Source organism: Gambusia affinis, linkage group LG07, assembly GCF_019740435.1.
Source record: "Gambusia affinis linkage group LG07, SWU_Gaff_1.0, whole genome shotgun sequence".
Lineage (NCBI taxonomy): Eukaryota > Metazoa > Chordata > Actinopteri > Cyprinodontiformes > Poeciliidae > Gambusia > Gambusia affinis.
This window is the reverse complement of record NC_057874.1, coordinates 18,067,339-18,089,952: the sequence shown is the minus strand read 5'-3', so window position 1 is coordinate 18,089,952 and position 22,614 is coordinate 18,067,339. Positions and strand designations below refer to the sequence as shown.

At 37.5% G+C, this 22,614-nt stretch overlaps 1 protein-coding gene across 1 annotated transcript in view; it reads left to right on the top strand.

The window, feature by feature from the left end:
* Positions 1–6,187: 6,187 nt before the first annotated feature.
* The window catches only part of uba7 (ubiquitin-like modifier activating enzyme 7), a 31,634-nt gene continuing 15,207 nt past the window's right edge, over positions 6,188–22,614 (top strand). Inside the window, exons 1-21 of the mRNA XM_044121282.1 lie at positions 6,188–6,398; positions 6,480–6,648; positions 7,343–7,477; positions 7,627–7,733; positions 7,817–7,907; positions 8,156–8,288; positions 8,474–8,571; positions 8,654–8,803; positions 9,047–9,211; positions 9,686–9,790; positions 9,909–9,989; positions 10,648–10,803; positions 11,030–11,195; positions 11,292–11,488; positions 11,574–11,638; positions 13,818–14,028; positions 16,563–16,637; positions 17,803–18,004; positions 18,092–18,174; positions 20,596–20,688; positions 22,120–22,311. Of these exons, the coding sequence (XP_043977217.1) occupies positions 6,352–6,398; positions 6,480–6,648; positions 7,343–7,477; positions 7,627–7,733; positions 7,817–7,907; positions 8,156–8,288; positions 8,474–8,571; positions 8,654–8,803; positions 9,047–9,211; positions 9,686–9,790; positions 9,909–9,989; positions 10,648–10,803; positions 11,030–11,195; positions 11,292–11,488; positions 11,574–11,638; positions 13,818–14,028; positions 16,563–16,637; positions 17,803–18,004; positions 18,092–18,174; positions 20,596–20,688; positions 22,120–22,311 (2,721 nt within the window). The 5' untranslated portion in view covers positions 6,188–6,351. The remainder of the gene's footprint in view (positions 6,399–6,479; positions 6,649–7,342; positions 7,478–7,626; positions 7,734–7,816; positions 7,908–8,155; positions 8,289–8,473; positions 8,572–8,653; positions 8,804–9,046; positions 9,212–9,685; positions 9,791–9,908; positions 9,990–10,647; positions 10,804–11,029; positions 11,196–11,291; positions 11,489–11,573; positions 11,639–13,817; positions 14,029–16,562; positions 16,638–17,802; positions 18,005–18,091; positions 18,175–20,595; positions 20,689–22,119; positions 22,312–22,614) is intronic.

Sequence of the window (22,614 nt, the reverse complement as noted above, 5' to 3'; positions counted from 1 at the left end):
ATTGTCTGGGAGCGAACTGCTCGTTGAAACTAAACAAGCAGCAGTATGAGAACTCACACAGGATATCAGCCTTCAAAATAAAAGCGCTCACATGCTCCTTACTGACGACAAAACTGCATTTGAAATTAGGGGTAATTTGGGTTTTTTATTTACAATTTTATGTATTAACCATGTAAGCTCGAATACATGTTCCAAATTAATATTTAGGGCTAACATGGAGAACTGAGGTTTAGTATAAGAAAGTCGTGGTTTATTTTGTCAGGATTGCAGACAGGAAACTCATTCTTTAGCCCGGCTGACTTGATTTCATATTGCAGGTCTTGGGTGCTGTTTCTTCAAGCCGCACCCGCTACAAGGAAGTATAAAACTATTGCGAAATTTGCGTACCTTTAGAGGAAAGTATGCTCATGGTTTCCCTCATAAGATGACACCAAATTATTCTCAGCAACGTTTTGCCATACAGGAATGAGGGATGGGGGAGTAAATTCCTGAGAAAAAAAAAAAAAAAAAGGGGGGGTTCTGCCAAAAATGGATTTTTTTCTCGTGAGGGATGGGATTTTTACTCCTGCTAGGAAATTATGGGAGGAATGTTTACTTTCCCCAAGCCGACCGCCTTTTCTTTAATATAGACTCCCAAAAAAAGAAAAAGAGGAGCTGAATGTCAGTGATGGGTCAGCTGGAAAAGTTAACTTGCTTGTGTAAAGCAGGCATGAAATAAGCTTTACATTCATTGTTTTTTATTGTTCCCTTACATTTTAAGTTTCTTTATGAGATGTCATTCATCATAAATTACCAACTGCAAGTGCTATTGATAACATCATGTCTAATCTAACATCTAAACGTTAATCATCTACCTCTGAATCCAAAGTTCAATAAGCTGTATCCCCTCTGGCAAGATACACTCTAGAGTAATTTTTCAAACCACAACATTCCTGGGTCGATTCTAAAAGAGAAAACATTTGATAAGTACTTTGAGATTACTGGAACAAAAAGACATAACACCCAAAGCTATGCTTCTATTCAAGGGCAAGCACCATGCAAGGCAAAATTGTAATGCAACAAACCCTTAAATAAGTATATTATGCGCTGAATCAAGCAGAAATACATATGAAATGTTGCACCACAGAACCTAAAACTGTATGCAACATTTTGCAGGAAGAAAATTTGTCTCCAGAGGAAGATTCATGAAAAAAAAAAAAATAAATAAAAAACCCAAATTACCCCTAATCTCCCAACAGGAGCATTAACATTTTTTTGTTTTGTTTTTTACAACAAAATAGCTTGTCTCTGTCTGGAAATGTAGTGGACCTCTATCATAGGTCAACATATTTGATGTTCAGCAAACGTCTTGGACAAACCTTTATGCTTCTCAATAAATTTATTTGCACAAAAATGTTCAGCTAGGAACAAATTTCTATTTTTTGGGAAAGAGAAAGTAAATTAAAAAAAGTAACAAGGAGCACTATTAGAGTAACACTATTAGAATAAAACATTTTGCTATAATAAATATTGCTGATTAAATAGGTGATGCAAACTCTTTAAAAGTGATGTAATATTGCCATAACAATAATAACAATCTTCATCTGAGATTCTACAATACTTATTATGACTCACTGCAGCTTTTCTGTCATTGTTGAATGCAAAGTAAAAATTGTGTCTGTTCCTCATTTCATCCCACATTAGGATTGTCGGTTTCCTTCCATCTGTCTCAGCTGATGCACTCACATGTCAGCAAAATAATGAAAAAAACATAACAAACAGATTGTGACAGAGTTCTACTGGAAGTTGTGTTGACAAGCATTCTGACAACTCATCATGACTTAAACATATTTTCTACAGATTCATATCGTAATTTAAAGAGATTTTTTTTGTCCTATTAAAAATCTCATTTGCAAATTTTTATCCAATTTCTATGCAAAATAATTTATTTTGATTTTTTTAAAGCCGATTGTTAGTTTAATATTATTTTTAAACTAAAAACACATTGACAAGAGAGAGGAGGCTGGCTTGTGTAAATATGTAAATATTTACACAATATCTAGATTTAATTTAGCCAAGAGTGTGTGTGTGGGTGGGTGTGTGTGTGTGTGTGTGTGTGTGTGTGTGTGTGTGTGTGTGTGTGCGTGTGCGTGTGCATACAGAAAGTATGAATTTTGTCTCCACCACTTTTAATAAGCAGTAGGCTGGTCTGAAATAGGGTGTTTGTCTCTTTTATTGGTGGTTGAGGAAGGTGGAACTCACATCATTTGGCTGTCAAAATGCAAGAAAAATATATATTTTTAAATAAATATACAAAGTTCAGAGCACTGGATCCTATCTGATTTGTGTTTTTTGGGTGTGTGTTTTATGCTGCCCTGGCCATTTTTAAGCATGAAAGGTTTTGACTTTGCCTTCAAACCTTACATTTGCTATGTCAAAAAACACAAAATGCAGTTGCTTTGTTTCCATTAAATTAATGGAAACTAAGGTGATTAAACATGTGATGAGTTATTAAAATCAGGACAGCAACGGATGTAAACTAACACACTTTATCTATCAGCCAGCTACTGAGCTTACATGATTGTTTGTTTGTACAGTGTATAAAAATATCTGACTTTGTTGGCTATGGATTACATGAATTAACACCATCATTCTCAGGTATAAAAGGCTGACCCTCCCATGAACACAGTAAAATACAGAGTTGCTGTGGAGGGCCTCATTTTGGGGAACAACTTTACACATCAGACAAACTACTTTTGAAATGTGACTATTTTTCAAAATAGTCAAATTATTTTAATCTTTTTAAATGTATTTGTTTTGTTTGATTTATTTTACCGTTGTGCAACTTGTAAGTTTTAGATGTTTGTAAATAAAATAGCTTTGACATTGACTTTGGTTTTCACTTCCGCAGTGTTATAGACTGGTCCACAAACAAAAACATGTTGGGGAAAAACAAACAAACAAAAAAAAAAAAAAAACACAAGGTTATCTTGCTGACCATGTTGAGGAGTCTGAATATTTGAAGAGCATGGAACATTTTTAACACAGTGGAAGTGGGAGAGCTGCTGGGGTGTGTAATGTATACAGAGGTGCTTATACATTTATGTTACAGACTGTCAGTGAACGCACCAGAGAAAAGACTAAGACGCAAGTGCGCACGTGTGCTGTAGAGAACAGGTAACATCCAGGATCGGATGGTAACCATGTATTGCTGTATGAGAAGCATTTCGTATGACTTCACCAGTAAGGTGACTTCAACTCCAATTCAGTGTATTTCTTTATAAACGTGAAAACGTCACACAGTGATGCATATGCAGGACGGAAAAATAAATAAATAAATAAAAACGCAGAGAGCTTGTCAGGAAGGCCAGTTCTTTCATCTGGGCTATAATGGGTGAAGGATGGTGGCCGGCTTCATGTCAATCAAAACAACTTCTCGTACCTCCTGGGTGAAACTGGTGATACTTAGAGCAGATCCTCCTGTCACACACGGTGAGGGAAGCAGCACTGGCAGACATCATACATACAGGAAAGAGTCTTATTCTAAGACTGTAAAAATATGTCTTTTTTTGTTGGTCTCATTTTCCTTTCTTCTAATTTTACAAATTTACAGAGGTGCAACATGTTTTCTCATTTTGCAACTCTTGTAGACTCATAGGGCAAGTTTTCTTTTGTACATTTGGTTCTGTCAGAGGGATCAAATTAGCAACCATTTAAGCAATAATGTTGTAATACTGTTATTTCCATCAAAGAAATACTAAAGATCCCCTCCAGAACTACTGATACTTTCTCAGAAGTCTCTGTAGTTTTCCGCCTTACAGCCCACATCATACTAATATTTGAATGGGAATAGAGAGGCGGACTTTCTGATATTTTGATAAAACTGTTCAAATCTTACTTGAAAGACCAGGGCTACTTTTTGTGAGACTCTCTGGCCCTCCAAGGTCAAAAGGCTATCTCCTTCTTGTGGATCTGAAGAGTGATCCATGCTCTTATGTCTTCCCAGATGAATTACTGTTATCCACTTTATTATGATATTGAACAAAAATTATTTCACCATCTGCAACTAATGGAGAATGCAGCTTTTCTTTTTCTTTTTCTTTTTTTTTCTTTTTTCTTTTCTTTTTTTTCTTTTTTTCTTTTCTTTTCTTTTTTGTCTTCTCAATGAAAATTGAAAGTGTGACTACATAGTGGCTTCACTTAGTACTACTTTTAAAATGTTAGTCGGTCAGAATACTCCAATCAGGTAACCAATTAAAAATCAAACTCCCTAAAACTCGAGGTGACAGAGCCTTTTGGCGGCTGGTCCTGGATTCTGGAACAGCCCCCAATGTGTGTTAGATCAGCCTCAAGTCTTTTTTAAAGCCTTATTATGACTCCTTGGTTGTTGCTATTGGCTCCCACATCATGTTTTTATTTATGCACATTTTATCAATGTAGAGACTCTTTACATTTTTCTCTCTGTTTCTTAATAAATACACACAACAAATATTTTGTGTATTTATTAACCACAGTTGACTGGTTCTGCACTTTGGTCAGCTTAATCAGTGCTCTAGAAATAAACTTTGACTTGACTTTTGACTTTGTGTCACTATAAGCATGGCCTCAGTCACATAGTAAGTGTCTCGATGCACATTAACAAGTTTAGAGACCAGAGTTTTCTCCAACATAAAGCACTGATCTCTTACTATTTACACCAAGACGCAACAAGACTTCCCTCAAAACAACAATGTGACAGTCTACATCTACTTCCCAACAGTAACAGTTCAAGTTACATTAGCAATGTTACAGCTGAGCTTTTGTTGTCTTGTTTGTTGCTCAGGTGACTTTGATGCTTATGCTTGTCTTCCCTCTTTGCTCTCTATCAACGTTCTCTCTCTTTAGATGGCTGAGCAAATCCCTCTGTTTTAGAAAATAACTCAAAACCTGAGACAACTCTACTGACAGGCTATGTCAAAAATCTTTGTGTGTGCTGTGCTTCTTTTGGTCTAGAAAACTTCAAGGCTGTTTGAATCACCCTTATTACATGGAGTTATTTTTACTTCATGAATGAAAGCAGGTATCCCTCGGTATCCCTGGAGAACACAGCTGCTGTGTCGTGTGTTCGATTTGTCAAGGCCTGACTTTCTGCTGAAAGCCTGATATACTTTTTGAAAAAAATATAAATGTTAAGAATACACGAATGATGTTTGCACTGGGATGTAAGCACTAAATAAAAAAGAAATTTTAGAATGCAAATTTTAAGAGAAATAGTTAAGAACATACAGGAATAAACTGATAAAGTAAGCTTTGAGGTTGAACATAGTGCTTTATAAACCAATGAGAGGAAAAATCTATCCTCTTCTACAAATGAAGGCCGCACAATAATATAAGGACTGGTATGCCATTTTCATGACGTTGGTCAAGATTCTGACTGTCACTGATTTCCTTTCAGATTCAGCTAAAGAGAATTTGGTCCAATTTTCTAAAGATAAAAGCATGCATTAGTTTCTCTGAGCTCAGATTGACAATCTTTTTAAGATAGTAGCATTTCGGTTTATTAATAGATTTAATGTGTCTGAACAGTTGAAGTCTGAGTCTATAACCGCTCTTTAATTTCCAGCATGCAGTTTTCAAAGTCTTATAGTTAGGCACTAAAATCTTTTTGGGACCAAACGCTATGTCTTCTGTCTTTTCTGTATTAAAGAACCTGTCTCACATTTTTCTTTTCTTAGCAAAACATAATAACTAGCATTTTTTTCTTAGTTTTAACCATTTTACTAAATAAATTGTGAAACTTTTTTGTAACTCTTACTCTCCTTTCCAAATTGATCAACTTTTAAACATCGAAATATTATTTATTAACTAGAACTCAGAAGCTGCATAAATAAATTTACTGTGAAGTAGAGAAGACATTTGGTGACGTCTTATCTTAAACTCGGTGTAGTTGGACTTTGAATTTGCCTGGTATCTGGAAACAGTACATATTATTCTGATTTAAGTCAAGCACAAAAACAGATCCTTCTTCAAGGAAATGGCTCCAATGAAATGAGGGCTGATATTTTATTTTATTAGTAAAAACAAAAAAGTCAGCATATCTTGATTTTTATTAGAAGTCCTGATCCGCCCCCTACTGGCCAACATACGAAGGCACACAAGGAAGATTTTTTTTTTTTTTTTTTTTTGTTTAGTCACTGAGAAAATTAACTGAAACGAAAGTGAAATTCCGGTAGTTTTTAACTCCGGTCATTATCTCCCAGGATAGACCTGCAGACTTTGATCTGTTCCTGGTTTGAGTTGCCTGCTCGCCTTCGGAAGACTTTAATCCAGCTTTTTTCCCCCTCCCTATAAAATCACGTTGTTTTGTTTCAGACAGAAAACTGTGTGATCAACATGGCAGGAGCCGGTGAAATCGATGAGGGATTCTACTCCCGGCAGCTGTAAGTAACAACACTGCTGTTTAGGGGGAGACTTTAAAAAAGTGCCCAGCTCATTATTATTCTGGTTGGTTTCTGGCACAGGTATGTTCTGGGACATGAGGCGATGCGCCGGATGGGCACAGCTGAGGTCCTCATTGCAGGGATGAAAGGGCTGGGAGTGGAAATAGCCAAGAATGTGATCCTGTCTGGAGTAAAGTCTGTCACTGTTCAGGATGAGGGTCAGGCGGAGTGGTCTGACCTGTCCTCACAGGTACTATCTGGTGGCTTTTAGGATAAATACATTTAATAAAAATCTGGAATAGTAGAGAACTTCCTGCTTGGGCATTGACTTGCCAAACCTGATCGCTCCGCATTTTTTAAATACCTGTCAGTATTGTATTGTAGTGGATGAAATGGCAGATCTGAAAAATATAATTTTTAAATTTCCTGTCCTTCCATAAATGTTGATAATTTAGTTCAACACATAAAAGAAGATAAGTTTGAAGGAAAATGTCAATGACTGAATGCAATTTTTACTTTCGTTTATGACAACATACCAGACCGACCCATATGGTTTTAGTTATAAACCAGCAGCAGAAAAACAGTCAGAAAATAAATAAATAAACATATCTGAACGTTAATCTGGAGCATTTTTTTTGTATGTATTAGAGCCAGCAAGAAAGATAAAAGGTGTTATCATATGTCATTTTACAAGAGAAATTGGACTTTTGGTCTGTACTGTAGGTCAACAGATAAAACAAAATTAAGTCCGAGTTAATATGATTGAGTTGGGGTAATTCCAACACGATTACATTTCCTGTAACCAGATCAGTTACCGGAAGTGTCAGAGTGAACATTTTCCTTATTTCTCTGAGAACAGAGCAAAATCAGGTATTGGAAGATGAATGTTAAATCTGAAACACTGAATCACTGATCTTATTTTCATCATTTTGTTGTATATTCAGTTTTTTCTGCATGAGTCTGATCTTGGTCAGAACCGAGCCACATCGTCCATCCCACAGCTGACTGCGTTGAATCCACATGTGCTTGTGTCAGCGCACACCGGACCACTAAATGAAGACCTTCTTCAAAAATACCAGGTGTTGTTTCATGCATTCACTGATGGTACATAAAGACTTCGACTTTCTCACCTGCAACAAAAATAAGCAGAGAAATGACTTTCATCTTTAAACAAATAAAAGTATCTCCATGTGTTTAATTTGCAGTTTAACACTTGTCATTCTTCCAGGTGGTCGTCCTCACTGACTCCTCGCTGGATGATCAGAAGCGTTTTGGGGAGTTCTGCCATAAATATGGAATTAAGTTAATAGTTGCAGACACAAAAGGGCTCTGTGGGTAAGCGGGTGCATGCATACAGTGTGCAGTGAATTTGATACAGTGTTGATGAAGGATGTGTAAATCTTGATATTTATTTGCAGGCAGTTGTTCTGTGATTTTGGAGAGCAGTTTGAGGTCTTGGATCGGGATGGAGAGATGCCTGCATCACTGATGATTGACCGAATCACTAAGGTAAAAATGGCCTTATATTTTTAGCAATCACAGTTGCTAATTGTGTAACACAACATTATGTTTAATGTACCATTTGGCAAAATGTAAATATACTACATATATATATATACAATAATTTTTCTAATTTTTCAATAAATTTTTAATACTTTGTTAGAGTGACACAGTGGCCCTAAAATGTGCTGGAATAATACTTTAGCGACCATTTATCTTTAGAATATTTTTCTTCGATTTGTTGCCATTTATTTCAGGACAATCCTGGAGTTGTCATCTGTGCAGATGACCAGAAACATGGACTTTTTGACGGCACTAAGGTTGTGTTCTCTGAGGTCCAAGGCATGACAGAACTCAACAGTATGGCCCCTGTGGAGATCAAAGTCTGCGGTTGGTGTTGCTTAACTAAAAACACTTTGACTTGCTTTTTATTTTATTAATTGGTTGCAACACTCTTGCCCCATGATGCTACTGAGTCACATGACATTCTTCACATGCCTAACCCTCAGGAGAGGATCAAAGTAAAATGTTCTTTATGTTTCTGTCTGTGTTTTATTTGTCACCTCGATCACCAGGTCCATATTCCTTCAGCATCTGTGACACTTCCAGCTTTTCCGATTATGAACGAGGCGGCGTGGTGACTGAAGTTAAACAGCCTTTCACGCTGGATTTTGTAGGTGTTGACTGTTTCAAGATTACCCTTTAAAAAGAAATGTTCCCCCCAGGAGGTAAAATATTAACAACATGTGTTGCAGAAACCACTGAGTGAGGCTCTTAATGACCATCAACTCCTCATTTTGAATGACTATGGAAAAATATCCAGACATAACACTTTGCACCTGGCCTTCCAAGCCCTCCACAGCTTTGTAAAGAAAGAGCAGCGGCTGCCTCATCCTTGGTCACAGGTGGGTACAAATGCTGTGTGATGACATAATGACATTGCTGTAAAAACTAAAAACTATAGCTGTACTTTGTATTAACTCAGATTATTTGCCTGATTTTAAAAGTAAGTTCTTAAACAAGTTTGACTAAACAACAACAATCAGAAGAAATCTGCAAGGAGTCAAATACTCCTACACATCCCGGTATAATATAACTCACCTGGTTGTTTCAACTCACTCTTCATAACTGTTCGTTAACTCATACAGTCAGATGCAGATTTGCTGCTTAACATCGTGAAAGAGTTGAATTCAGTCGCAAAACTGGAAGAACTAGATGAAGCTGCAGTGAGGATCTTCTCGTATACCGCCCGGGGAGATTTGGCTCCTATGAACGCTTTCTTTGGAGGCCTGGCTGCTCAGGAAGTTATTAAGGTGAAGTCAAACATCACAAATTAAACTTTCTTCTTTTTATGTTGTGGACCCATATTGTAAAAGCTCTACATACTAAAACAGCTCAGATCAGATCTGTGGTGTCTCATATAGAGACACTAGTAAATTGTGGCTAGAGATCCACCAATCAGGCTCTTTACTGGCAGAAACAATTTTCTGATTTTAATTGAGGTTTGACCAGTAGTGAACCCGTTGCATGTATCAAATTACACACTCCCATCTTTGTTTGATTTGAATTCAACTAAAATAAGTGCATGACAGTACATGCTGTTATTAATGTGTTTATGAACTAAAACTACCATAGTTGCAATTCTTACTCTTTTTGCATGTAATGAAAAAGGATAAAATCTGACAGATTAATAGATGCTTATCTGTTTGTGGCTGATCCATGTTCCTTTACATGTTCTGATATACTTCCGATCTCAACTTTTTCAACTTCTTTAAATATTTCTGCAGGCATCCAGTGGGAAATTTACCCCTCTCCAACAGTGGTTTTATTTTGATGCCCTGGAATGTCTTCCTGAAGCTGGAGGTTGTCTGCAAGAGAGCTCATTTTCATCAGTATGTCAAATTATTGCTTTAACTTAAATCTTGCTGATCCTCTAACTTTGTCGATAAGTCAGTGTTTTGATTGATGATTACTCCGTGGTTTAAGCTCTTCTTTTTATTTCTCTGATAGAAAGGCACAAGATACGACGCGCAGATCGTTGTCTTTGGATCAGAGTTTCAGCAGAAGCTTCTGCAACAAAAGTATTTCATGGTGAGAAAAGATTAAATGTATGTCCAGCAGAGGGCAGACATTACTTGGGAAATTCCCCAAACAGTGTTTGTGCAATACTTTGATCTCCTGAGTGAATGATGACACATACAGGAAATGGGATTTACTTCCTGGCAGGGAGAACCTTTTGTTATAGAGGTCACTTAAAAGGGCTCAGTCCTATCTCTGCTTCCTGTGAAAGCGTTACATTTCCCTGCTACTCACGGGCTGCATGCTTGTTTTTATTTTTGAAGAGGACGTTGTGTGCTATTTAGGGTTTTACTCACTGTAAGAGCTGAACACAACAGTAATAAATTAAATCAGGACTCCAGAATATTGGGAACATATTGCAGTTACGTTGCAATCAAACCATATTTTTTCCAGTCTTCTCTTTCTGTCATATTTACACTTTTACTCACCAAATATATCTCTAGATATTTATAAGCAGATCCAAATCAAATTAATTATTGGCAGGTAAAGCTTGAAAGACTTGCACTTGAAATACACTGTAGTAACGAAATACAACATTCTACAACATTTCATAAAGTAACTGAATAAAATAATTTCCTGCAATGTGAGGATCATAAAAGATCATGATGAAAATGAGTTAATATGTTAATTAAGTTTAAAAGACGTGGGAATATTTTGTTTGTTTCTTAAGGTTGGAGCTGGTGCTATTGGCTGTGAGCTGCTTAAAAACTTTGCTCTTATTGGGCTCGGAGCAGGAGAAGAAGGCCGCATCACTGTAACGGACATGGACTACATTGAAAGATCCAACCTGAATCGGCAGTTTTTGTTCAGATCTAAAGATATTGGGGTGAGAAGTAACACAAAATTCATGTATGGGGTTGTGTGTTTGCTCTAGTTTAACCCAAAGTGGAAAACTCACCAGTTTTCACTGTTAAAATTGTCTGATGGTCTTTCTTTCAGATTATGTAACTCATATGTAAAATTACCCAAGTGAAGTCTTCACTAAGTTCTTCATTTTCTCTTTTTATTGTCTGATAGACACATATCTTATCTGCTCTTATCTTCACAAACAGAAACCCAAATCTGAGGTTGCAGCCAAAGCGGTGGCAGAGATGAACCCTCAGATTAAAATCACCGCTCATCAGAACCGACTGGACCCTGACAGCGAGGGAGTGTACGACTACAACTTCTTCATGGGCCTGGATGGAGTGGCTGCAGCCCTTGATAACGTGGAAGCTAGTAAAGGCTATCAGCATTATGAGATCGATCCCTCATTGCCATAATATGGTGAAAATACATTTTAAAATGGTCGATCCTTTCTTTGTGGGCTCCTAGGGGTTTATCTCGATAAGCGCTGCGTTCAGCACCAGAAGCCGATGCTGGAGGGGGGAACTTTAGGAAGCAAAGGTCATACTCTGGTGGTGGTGCCTCATCTGACTGAGTCTTACGGACCGGGCAAGTCGAGCTCCGGAAACGCCATTCCGCTGTGCACCCTGAAGAACTTCCCACACCGAATTGAGCACACACTACAGGTACTTACTGAGCTCTTCACTTTGTGTTTGACTTTATTAAAGTGAAAAGTTAACCTACAACTGTGTCAACATGTTATTGTTTCAGTGGGCCAGAGACCAGTTTGAAGGACTGTTTAAACAAACGCCTGAAAATGTGAATCTCTTCTTGAGGTGACGCAAGACTTCATCTTCATCGGCTCTGATTTAAGTTCAAAACAGGCTAATTCCTCAAGCTGGGTTTAGTCGTCTTCCCAATTCGTTTACAATAACATGGAAGTACATTTTTACCAAACTCATTAAACCTACTGAAATGTGACATTTTCAACATTATCACATTACAACCACAAACTTCAATTTTATTTTATCGATCACAAAGTAGTGCACAATTGTGAATCGGAAGTTAAATTACATAGTTGTCTTAAAAGTGGGACTTTTACTCTAATGCCCCAAAATAAAATCTACTGTTACCATTTGCCTGCAGAAAAAAATCTAATTAGTAAAAAGAGTTCAACTGTGTAGAATGAATATAAAATTCATTCTACATTCATGAATTTTACATGAATGTAGAATGTAAATTTCGACATTTACATTCTACATTTACTGTCAGTGTAGGCTCCTGTCAGTGTAGGACAGGAGTAGGAGGCTCCTGTCCTACACTGAAAGATCAGAGATTCATAGCTTAGGTGGCAGAATCTGTCAGCAGGACCACTATTGGTGATTCACTCCACATATTTGTCATTTGTGAAAGTGTTGTGATATAAAGCAATACCATTTATTGTTTACAGTTTGCATCAAGCTGTTAAGGAGAGATACAGAAAACTACACTTTTTGACAGGCATGAGAAATGTAATCAGTGAGAGAAAACCTACACTGCATTTGTGATGGGAAGACGGATGGAGCTAAATGCAGGAAAATCCTGGAAAAATAAATCTTGTTGGAGAATGTTGAAGATTTGAGATTTGAGGTGAACATTTACCCTCTAGCAGGACATAGATCTTAATTATACAACCAGAGCAATGATGGAAAAGTCTAGATTAGAGCGTATTAATGGGTTAATACAAACACCAGGCCTAAATGCAGTTAAGAATTCATGAATATTCAAAAGACAGGATTTGAAAACTGAGAACTGAATGAATTGCACAACCACTCCCCACCCAATCTGACTGAGATTGAACTATCTCTAGACCTGTACAGACATGCCCTCAAGGAATTGTATTTGCAGCAAATTGTAGTTCAAAACAATATTGACTCATCAAACTGTCATACACCGTGAAATAGTTTGTCTTGTTTACAGTTGTATTTCCTTCTTAATGTGTCGGTATTTTTAGCTTATTTTACAAATAGCACCTAATACACTGAGTTTATCACAAAGCAAAATGCCAGAACAATCAGTGAGAGTACTGAGCTTCAAGACCCAAACTCTGTGTAGCTTTGAGCCTTTCTAATCCAGGCATGGTTGAAATGTCTTTCTGTTTGTTTTGGTGAGATTTGATTTGATCCCTTGGGACTCCCAGGTGCTTACACATTCACTCCAATAGAAACTGAAAGATACAGTATGGAAAACTGGTATTTTCCATTGTACAAATAAAACTTTTTGGACTTTTTTTTTTCCTGTGGACAGTCATCAACATTTCATTGTCCAGTGAATTGTGACTCATCATATTTGAGGTCATGGACATGAACTCTTATGTTTTATTCCATTGTTGTCCCTCCCTTGCTGCTACGTGCAGAAGTATGACTCTGAAAGTTCCTGTTCAGACACGTTTATGTCTAAAAGGTGGAATATCCCCCATCATCATGACACATACAAGGTGGCAGGAAGAGTGTGAACTGGAACATGTTAATAACTCAGAAATGAATTAGCCATGTATGAGATTTTAGAGAACCACTGATCCGCATGGTACGAGTTAAGTAAACACTGACTTACAATGGATATGAGTCAGAATAAGAGAATGAAAAAACTGCCATCTGTCTGGTGAGCGCTTGGAAATTATGAGAGGATCAATTTTCCCTTTATTTTTCCCACAAATTCAGTATTGTATTCTGGACTTTGACTGGTCCATTCTAATATAAATGTATGTTTTCATCTAAACCATTATAGCTCTGGTTGTATCTTTAGTTCTATTGATTTGCTGGAAGGTGAACCCCTTCCAGAATGTGCCTGCATTTAGCTCCATCCATTTCCCCACACTGACCAGGCTGCCTGGTTGCCATTCTTCTTTAATGGAAAGAAGTGTGAAATACCAAGCAATGGTTGTCTAGTCAATTTGCTAGTTAGTGTTTGTTGGCAGACAGTTGTACTTTTGTGAACAGTAGGTCTGTTATTAAAAGCTGCTACTGGATCCTGTAGGGATCCAAATTTCATAGAGCGGACTCTGACCCATGGGGATGCTGAGGCCCTGGAGATCTTAGGAGGTGTATGCATCAGCCTTCAGGAGATGGAGGCTGGAGGCCACCATCCGAAAAGCTGGGAGGACTGTGTGGGCTGGGCACGCTGCAAGTGGGAGACTCTGTACAACAACGATATCCGCCAGCTTCTGCACTGTTTCCCTCCAGGAGAGGTAAAATCCCAGCTGGGCTGAAAATAACCCTACAGTCAGACATCATAAACATGCAATTAATGTTGAAGGACACACAGGGGCGCTGTTGTTTACACCAACTGTCTGTGTTAGTTATTTAAACGCTAAAAGCAACACAATTGGCATTGTATTTATTTTTATGTGAGTAGACCAGTGAAAACCCAGCACTGATAAATACCTCAGAGATTCTGAGGGGTTGAAGCATGCAGACAGAGTGATGTCACACTGGTGTGGGTGGAGGGGTCACAGATCTGTATCAACCCAAACAAACCCTCACTAAACCCAGTTTCTGACCCCCAGTTCCTGCAGTTGGCCATGTTGTGCTATCACAATGTCCTGCACAGTTATGGAAATTCCTCTGACTGTTCTTTTTTTTTTTCTTTCCTAAGTCTACTCAAATATTTATAAAAAGCGTGGAGACTTTCCAGAGCGTCTCTTTAGAAAAGCAGAACTTTTCTGGCTTCATATATTTATTGTTTTGCGTAACAATTACAAAACCTAATCCTGCAAACAGTAGTCATTGCTGCTTCGGGTATTTTTGTTCTCTTTTTTTCACCTTTAAATCATGCAACAGTTGTAGTTCCATTGTTCTTGTGGAACGTCGCTCAATACCACAGACTTTCTGAGGAACTATGATAAGGTTACTGATGTCAGTTATCTGTCAACTTCCAACCTGACATTTACTGGTCTTAGATAAACATAGACAGGATATAGCAGCTACTACTGGGCAGAAGTCTTTACTTACAGACTTAAGGCCATATGATAAAGTATCAAGCAAGATTTTAAAGCTCCAGTTTATAATTTTTAGTATACAATTAGTAATAGGCTACGTTCCCTCTCATATATTTTATGTTGAAAAAGTCTGTTGCAGAGACCAAAAGCAGAAATATCATGTTTACATGTGAAAGTAGAAGCAAAATTTAGGGTTTTCCTTCAATGAAATGTACACATCTTAAAAGACAAAGAAACAGAACAAGGGATGTGAATCAAAATGTTGACAGATATATAGAATGTTTCAAAGACCAAACCAAAGGCTTCACTGATTTCATTTGGGTTTTGTTTTTTCTTTAAATTGCCAGTTCCTGCTGTAAACAAAATACTTTCTTGTTTGAGGATCTTTATCCAGCATACAACTCCCACCTCAAATGTTGGCACCCCTATAAAATATGCATTAAAAAATTGTAATTGTAATTATAAAATTTAATTATGAAATTTTTAGAAATAAGTGATTTCTTTTATCACATCTCTTCCCTTCTCCCTCAACAGCAGCTTGGAAAGATAAACACATTTGTTTTAGTTGAATCTCATGTTCTCTTGTCATTCCCATTTTGAAGAATAAGAAAGTATCATTGATTTATATCTGGACATTACCATATAAACTTAATTTTTTATTTTTTTTCCCCACCAGGGGGTCCTTTTTGTGGGCTCTAGTGTCCCTTTTTTCATAGTAGGCTGACAGGAAAGGGGGGAAGACATGTGGCAAATGTCGTCGGGTCCAGGGTTCATGTCATTTAGCTTCAGGAAGATGCAAGGTTGGATGTACCATACAACAAATATAGAGAATAACATGCTACTAATATTTAAAATTTCGCCACCTAGATCTTACTTAGTGTCTGAACAAGCCTAGAATTTGAGTTAGGTTTTCTCCAGGTCTTGATAAGCTGGAAAAGGTAAATAGTTTAATGCAACAACCTTTAACATTTTTTCCAGACATTTTCCAGATGGTTGACAAAAGTTTCAACCATCCATCTGGAAATAAATATTCTTTGGTACTGGAATATCTGTAAGGATACCTTCTATAATGTGATTAAGGTTTACAAAATAGTCTTTATATACCAAGACCGTTATGTTTTTCCAAACTCTTCCAGAAGATATGAACATTTATCAGTTAATTATTAATCAATTAATAATTGATTAATTATTAATTAATTATTATTATTTATAATTCATTAATTATTAACTGATGAATCAGTTAATTATGATTTGACAATTTTTCCCAGGGGCTTTGATTAGTTTGTTTTCTTAATGGACAAAATTGTAATTTGAAAACTGCTTTTTGTATTTACTCAAGTTATCTTTATCTTATACTAAGATATGTAATGTTTCAGATTCTTGCGGCAAACTTTTGTCACTCTCAAAAGTTTGCCTTTTGACTGTGACAAATGTCAAATTTGAGAAATGAGCAAACGCTTTCTGACAGAACTGTAAATCTGTATGCAAAGCATGGCCACCGCAGAAATGTCAGTCAGGAATAGGTCAACATTTACATTTTTACATTAGAAAATTAGGCAACTCTGGACATTTGAACCTGGAAAGGTTCAACATTTAACAAAAAAAACATTTAGAAACCCTGGAAATGCCCCTGAATCCAGAAGATTTGACAACTTCCTGACCTCTGGGTACGATTTGTGGTGCTTTGCACTGAAGTGAATGACCAATAACCTAAATCCACCATGATTTTATAGCTGTTCATCATTGTGATAAAGAGATTTTCACCTTCTTCTTCTCCTTTGTAGTTGACCTCCAATGGTTTGCCCTTTTGGTCTGGATCCAAGAGATGCCCTCATCCACTGACATTTGACCCTAACAATGTGAGTAGAGTTTGATCCAATACAAGGCAGTCACCTAACTGATGAACGTAAAGGAAAAGTCCCAGTGTTTTTTGAAAGCAGTTCACATTCCTTCTTTATCTTGTGTGATAGTGGCCTTAAAGTGATCATCTAGGCTACAAATGTACAGTAAAAAATAATGATCCCCTGATCACCTACACCGATACCCTTGTTAACCAACTTGCTTATTTGTCTCGCAATAAACAGGCAACAGTATTTATGCTCAGTGGCAATAGTGGACTGCCAGCGACCAAAATACTAAAAATGTGAACAAACGTGTGATCAGTAGGTGCTGAAACAGCATTTTACTGCTGACAGCTGTTCTTATGACTGAACTGAAGTGAGTGTTGTACCTTAATGTGAATTGACAGGATTCAGAAACACATTTTCTGCAAGACTATTGGTGTTGCAAAGAAGACTGAATCTGGAGTTTGTATAACAGCCACCTCCTGATTTTTTATTGGACAAAACACAGCCTTAAGGTTTTCCCTTAATGCCATTCTTCCCCCTCTTCACCTTTTTGTTAATCCGACTTCAACAATATTACTCTCAAGGCAAATCTATTCAATAGTCTCAATTCTTGATTCATTTGATAGTAGTGATTATGACGGCACACTGTGCATTTTATACATAAAAATCTTAAAAAATAATCAAAAATAATCCATTAGTTAAATCTCAAACTTTTATCTACTGTCATAATGTAGTATTTGTGTGTAGAATTTTGTTGTGTGTAGAATTTTGAGGAAAGAGATTATCTTGAAACAATTTGGAATAAAGTTTTTTGTTATGTTAGGCTTTAACATCACAAAATGTGGAAAAAGAGAAGTGCTGTGAATACTTTCCAATGGTGTTTGCAGCTTCTTTCACTTCATGTTCCCTGTTGTAAAGAAACAATGGTTCAGACAGGGTTTTCAAAATTACAAAAACAAGTTTGAAGTGTTTATACTTGCTCCTCCAGATTCCTGAGGCCTCAATCCATTTGAACATATGTGGGATGTGCTCAACAAGTATTTTCAAACCAAAACGGTATCACATCACGTCAGTCTTTATTGCTATTTTGACACCGAAAGCAGGAACAAGACACTACTAAGTAGATGGTCATATTGTTATCACTGTTTGGTGTTTGCATTTGAATTGTGTGTTTCAGACAACCCACATGGAGTATGTGGTGGCAGCAGCCAACCTATATGGGCAGATTTATGGGATCAAAGGGACAAGAAACTGTGCTGCAATCAAAAATACCTTGGAGAAAATCTCAGTTCCACCATTTAGTCCAAAGTCCTCCGTAAAAATTCACCTCACTGACAAGGAAATGGAGGAGGACAGAAAAAAGGAGGGAGATGACGCTGGTAAGTTAGCTTCCAATGCTTTTAACTTGTGTCTACCATCTAATGTAATCTTCCTGCTTCTTCAGCCTCTTTCCATCTCCTCTGCAGACAAAGCCCAACTTGAGGAGCTGAAAGGAAAGTTGTCCTCATTGAAGAGCGCAGGTCAGATGTACCCCATTGACTTTGAGAAGGTATGTTGATGGGTACAATGATATCTCTGCTGCACAGTTTAGAGAGGCTGCAGGTGGTGACAGCATGGCGACTGAGCCTTAGCAGGGAGCAACACTTAAATCTATAGGTGCTTTCATATCATGTCTTTTTCCAACGTCCTTTGAGACTCAGGGAGCTGAATCTTAGCCAGTGCTTGACCATTCATTAAAACAGAGCTCAATTGTGTTGTGTCTTCACACAGATTATGTTGACTTGGAGCAGAGGCAGGTGTTTTAGAAATTTCCTTCCTGTTTTCAGAAATGTGGAAAAAGGAAAAGTTGAGTCAGTCGGCTCATTAAAAGAAGCTGAGTGTTGAATTAGGTATTTCCTGAAGTTTGTCCATAATGTTTAACCGCTATACTTTGTATGAAATTCAACCGTATTTACTTTTGAGGCAGCTTCCTAAACGTTTGAAAGTTAGACTTTTATTGGCGGTACACTGGTAAATGTTTTCCAATGTTTTCAGCCATATGCTAACCAGATGCTTCCTCAGAGTAAGCCACATTGTCAACTACTTTTATGTCACCTTTATCTAAGATGATAATGCAAATCACTTTTCAAATGGACTAGCTGGCCAAAATCTACAACATAATTACACCATTTTTATTTTTGTGATGATTTCTCTGGTAAACCATGAAGATAGTAATAAATGGACTGGATTAGAGCCATGAATCAGTTTTCTAATCACATCCCTACCTTCAGGCATTCTTGATTGTACGGATGCAGACACTCCCTAAGGAACCTGGGAAGTTTTTCAAATGTCTTCCTGAGCATTTTTTGTGTTTGAATTCATCTTCCTGAAAAGGAAGTGGTAGTTATTTCACAATGAAAAAAAAAGCTCTCTATAGTGTGATGTTTTAGCAGTCTTGTTTTGTGTAGTAATAAGTGGAAGTTCTTTGTTTCTGTGTCCGATTGATCACTTTCACTTTTAGATAGAGGCAACAAAAAGTTCCTACAAAGTGCTGTTTGATCAACATTTCCTTTGTTTCTGTAGTGTAAGCTCTTAAAAAGGGACCTAAGAGGTCAAGGTACTTTCCTTGTATAGAAATGTTTAAAGAGGAGTGGCTCCTTAGGGCTTCTGTACATTTTTTTCTATCATCTCATTATTAAAAGGAATATGTGTTATAAGAAATAATGCTTTTAGACCCCAGATGTTCATCTTGAAAATTATTCTTGGAATTTAGTGGATTCCAAGAATATGTTTGTATCAAAAACAAAAGTTTTTCCTGAAAGAAAGACTCTACATGGGTCTTGTGTGAAACATGGAATAAATGTGACAACACACCTTATTCTCAATGCTAAGCATAGAAAAGGGACTGTGATGTTTAGAGTTTGTCATTAACCCCATGAAATATCAAAAATCAGCCAATAAACCCCCTGAAAATTTATCATGGCTGGATCATTCAGCAGAATCCTTATACAAAACATCTAGGTGAATTAACACAGAAATAGTTCACCAGATGCAAAATATTTTTTTATGGAGAACTCAGGTTCCAAAGCAAAATCTGAAATCAGCGGTGAGCTGCAGAGCAGAAACCATTAGACAGATCATGATGATCTACAGAGATTGAAGGAGAAACTGAAAGATAGCGCTTTCTGTGTGCGCCAACATTTGTTTTGACAAAGAAGGCATTGTGCAAAATATTAACAGCATGGGTACCAATAAATGTCAAATGAAAGGTTAATTTTTTCTTTATTTTCAAAGTCAGACAATGCTGCTGCAATATTTTTATTCTAAGGCCATTTGCACATCCTTATAAGAAGTGCTAGCCAGTAAATGGAGAAGACACAGTTCATCAGGCACCTCCTTGAGAATGGTGGTACTTATCTGATTAATAGAAGACCTGGCACAGGTTTAAAAGAAAAAGCTGAAAGAGCTCCTGGTAAAATATTGTATTAGCACAGTAATAAAGGTGTATGAGGTAAGTCATGTGCATATTGAATGTCCTCTTGAAGAAAAAACAAAACTCCCAGACTCCCCTCTCTCAGTTGCATCCCTCCATGCCCTGCTGATGCGGTGGGTGGATGGAATGTGTGGAGGAGAGCTCCAGAGGAATCAGGTTGCCTGCTAGCAGCTTCACCACAGACCCTGGAGCTCTCCCTGAGTGACAGTCAGCCTCGTAGCTTTTGTAGAGCTGCATGATCTCACTGCTCACATCAATCACAGCAGTAGTCTTCTTTCCACTGAATTGTGTCATGGTGACCACAGTGACTCGAAGCAGGCAGATCACGAAGAACTGCATCCGATCCTTAGACTGTCACATAACATGGGAACCAGGTTTATGTGATTCATTTGGAAATTGAGAAAATATTTATTTAGCATTAAGTTTTACAAAAAGACATTCATTATTTTCAAATCCCTATGACTGACTGAAATATTATTAACATCCCAACTCTTACAGGATGATGACAGTAATTTCCACATGGACTACATCGTTGCTGCATCCAACCTGAGAGCGGAAAACTATGACATTCCGGCAACTGATCGCCACCAGGTCTATATTTACACTGTGCACTTCATACAATTAAACCCATTCGTAGTGGTCCCATAAAGTCACCTTGGCCAATAAGTTTATCGAGTTTCATAGTCTTTCTTTGGTCATTAACTGCTTAAATACAGTTCAAATCCTGCAACAGCTGTTGATCAAGACAACTTTATAACATCATAAAAACATCAAACTGAGTTAAAGCAAAAGAAAACAGGACCACTCAGGACTTCTGCCAGAGCATTATAAAGAAACAAAAGAGAAAGAAAAATCAGAGCGGCAGACTTCATCTCCTCCCCTGTGGCCGTGTTTTGAGCTGTCGCTTCACACACCTGCCCTGAAGCAGCAGAAAACAGCCTCCCCACCTATTGTTCCTGGAATGGGACTAATCATGGCACTTTACCTGCTGCCTGGAAGGTGACACCTGAGCTGGGCCTTGTTCCAGCTGCTGCTGCAGACACTCACCGCCAAGACAGATGGAGGCTCAGAGAGGGGCCGGGAGCCGTTGAGTGAGGGGAGACAAAGGAGAGTCACCCACCACCCCTCCCCTCCAGCCCTGTGTAATCACAGCCTTTACCACAGGCTGCATCTCGTTTCAAAATAACTTCAAACTTAGTCACCTGATCATATAATATATAGTACCAATTGTGTAGATTTTTATGACTTGAAGGCTATAAATTAGTGTCAGTATGTGACATAATTTCAGTATGTGAAGTTAATCTACAAAATCTTAAATGAAACAGTGTTTATGTATCTCATGAGCTGAATATAGCACTACATCAGAGATGTTTTTAGCCATGTAAGTAGTCAGGATATTAAAAATTTAACATAAAAAAAATCTATATATATTTTTGGCATTTACAAGTTAAGTATATAAATTTTTCTGCACTATAAGAACATTCTAAAAGCATTCATTTAGTAAAATGCATTCTTTGTTGAAAGTGAAATATAGATACACAGACAGCAAGACGTACAATATTTTAAACAAATCTATTCAAACCTATTCTGCATCATATCATGTGAAGTATCAAACTCTGCCTATCTGTCCAGGTCAAACACATGCTGTAGACAATAACTTTAGTTATCAGACATCAGATTCAGATTTATTTGTATCCCTCATGCGCAATTGATGCTACAGCAAGTTTAAAAACTAAAAGACAAAACATCAACAATTTTTCTAATTGTTTTATTCCTCTCTTCATGCATTTTGTAGTTAAAGTCCATGTTATCATTTTCGGCAGAGGAAAATCTTCCATTTCATTTAGCTGTTGCTTCATGTTATGTGGTTAAATTGGACAAATATGTCGGAGTCCTGAAGCTTAATTTCTGCTTTGCGAAATCATAACATTCAGTTTTTGAATTCACTCACTTTAACACCTTGAACATTTTTTCAACCTGTCGGTTTGGCCTTGGAAGTGAACTTCTCGCCTCCTTTCACAGAGCAAACGCATTGCTGGAAGGATTATACCTGCCATCGCCACGACGACGGCAGCAGTGGCAGGCCTGATGTGCCTGGAGCTGTTCAAACTGATTCAGGGTCACAAGAAGATCGACTCCTACCGCACGGCTTACCTCAACCTGGCTGTACAGTACTTTGTCCTGTCCCAGCCGTGCCGCCCACAGAGCTTCACAGTGAGTAGCAGCTCCATGCAGCCACAGCCGGTCTCAGTTAGAGTCTGTAAGGCTTTAGGGAAAAAATCCATAAAAGCATCCAGTCACACAAATCCTGAGTGAAGCACTTTTTACAGTCAAACAGACCATTGCTTTATATACATTCATCATTTAAGTCAGTCTACTTCAGGAAAAATGTGCTTACTTTTGTTTGAAGTGATGTCCCTCCTCTTTGGGTGGAAAGTATTAAGTCATGAATGAATGCTTTCAGAGCAAGAGGCCACTGCAAACTGTCTGTCTTTTACATGTAAGCACAGTCTTTAA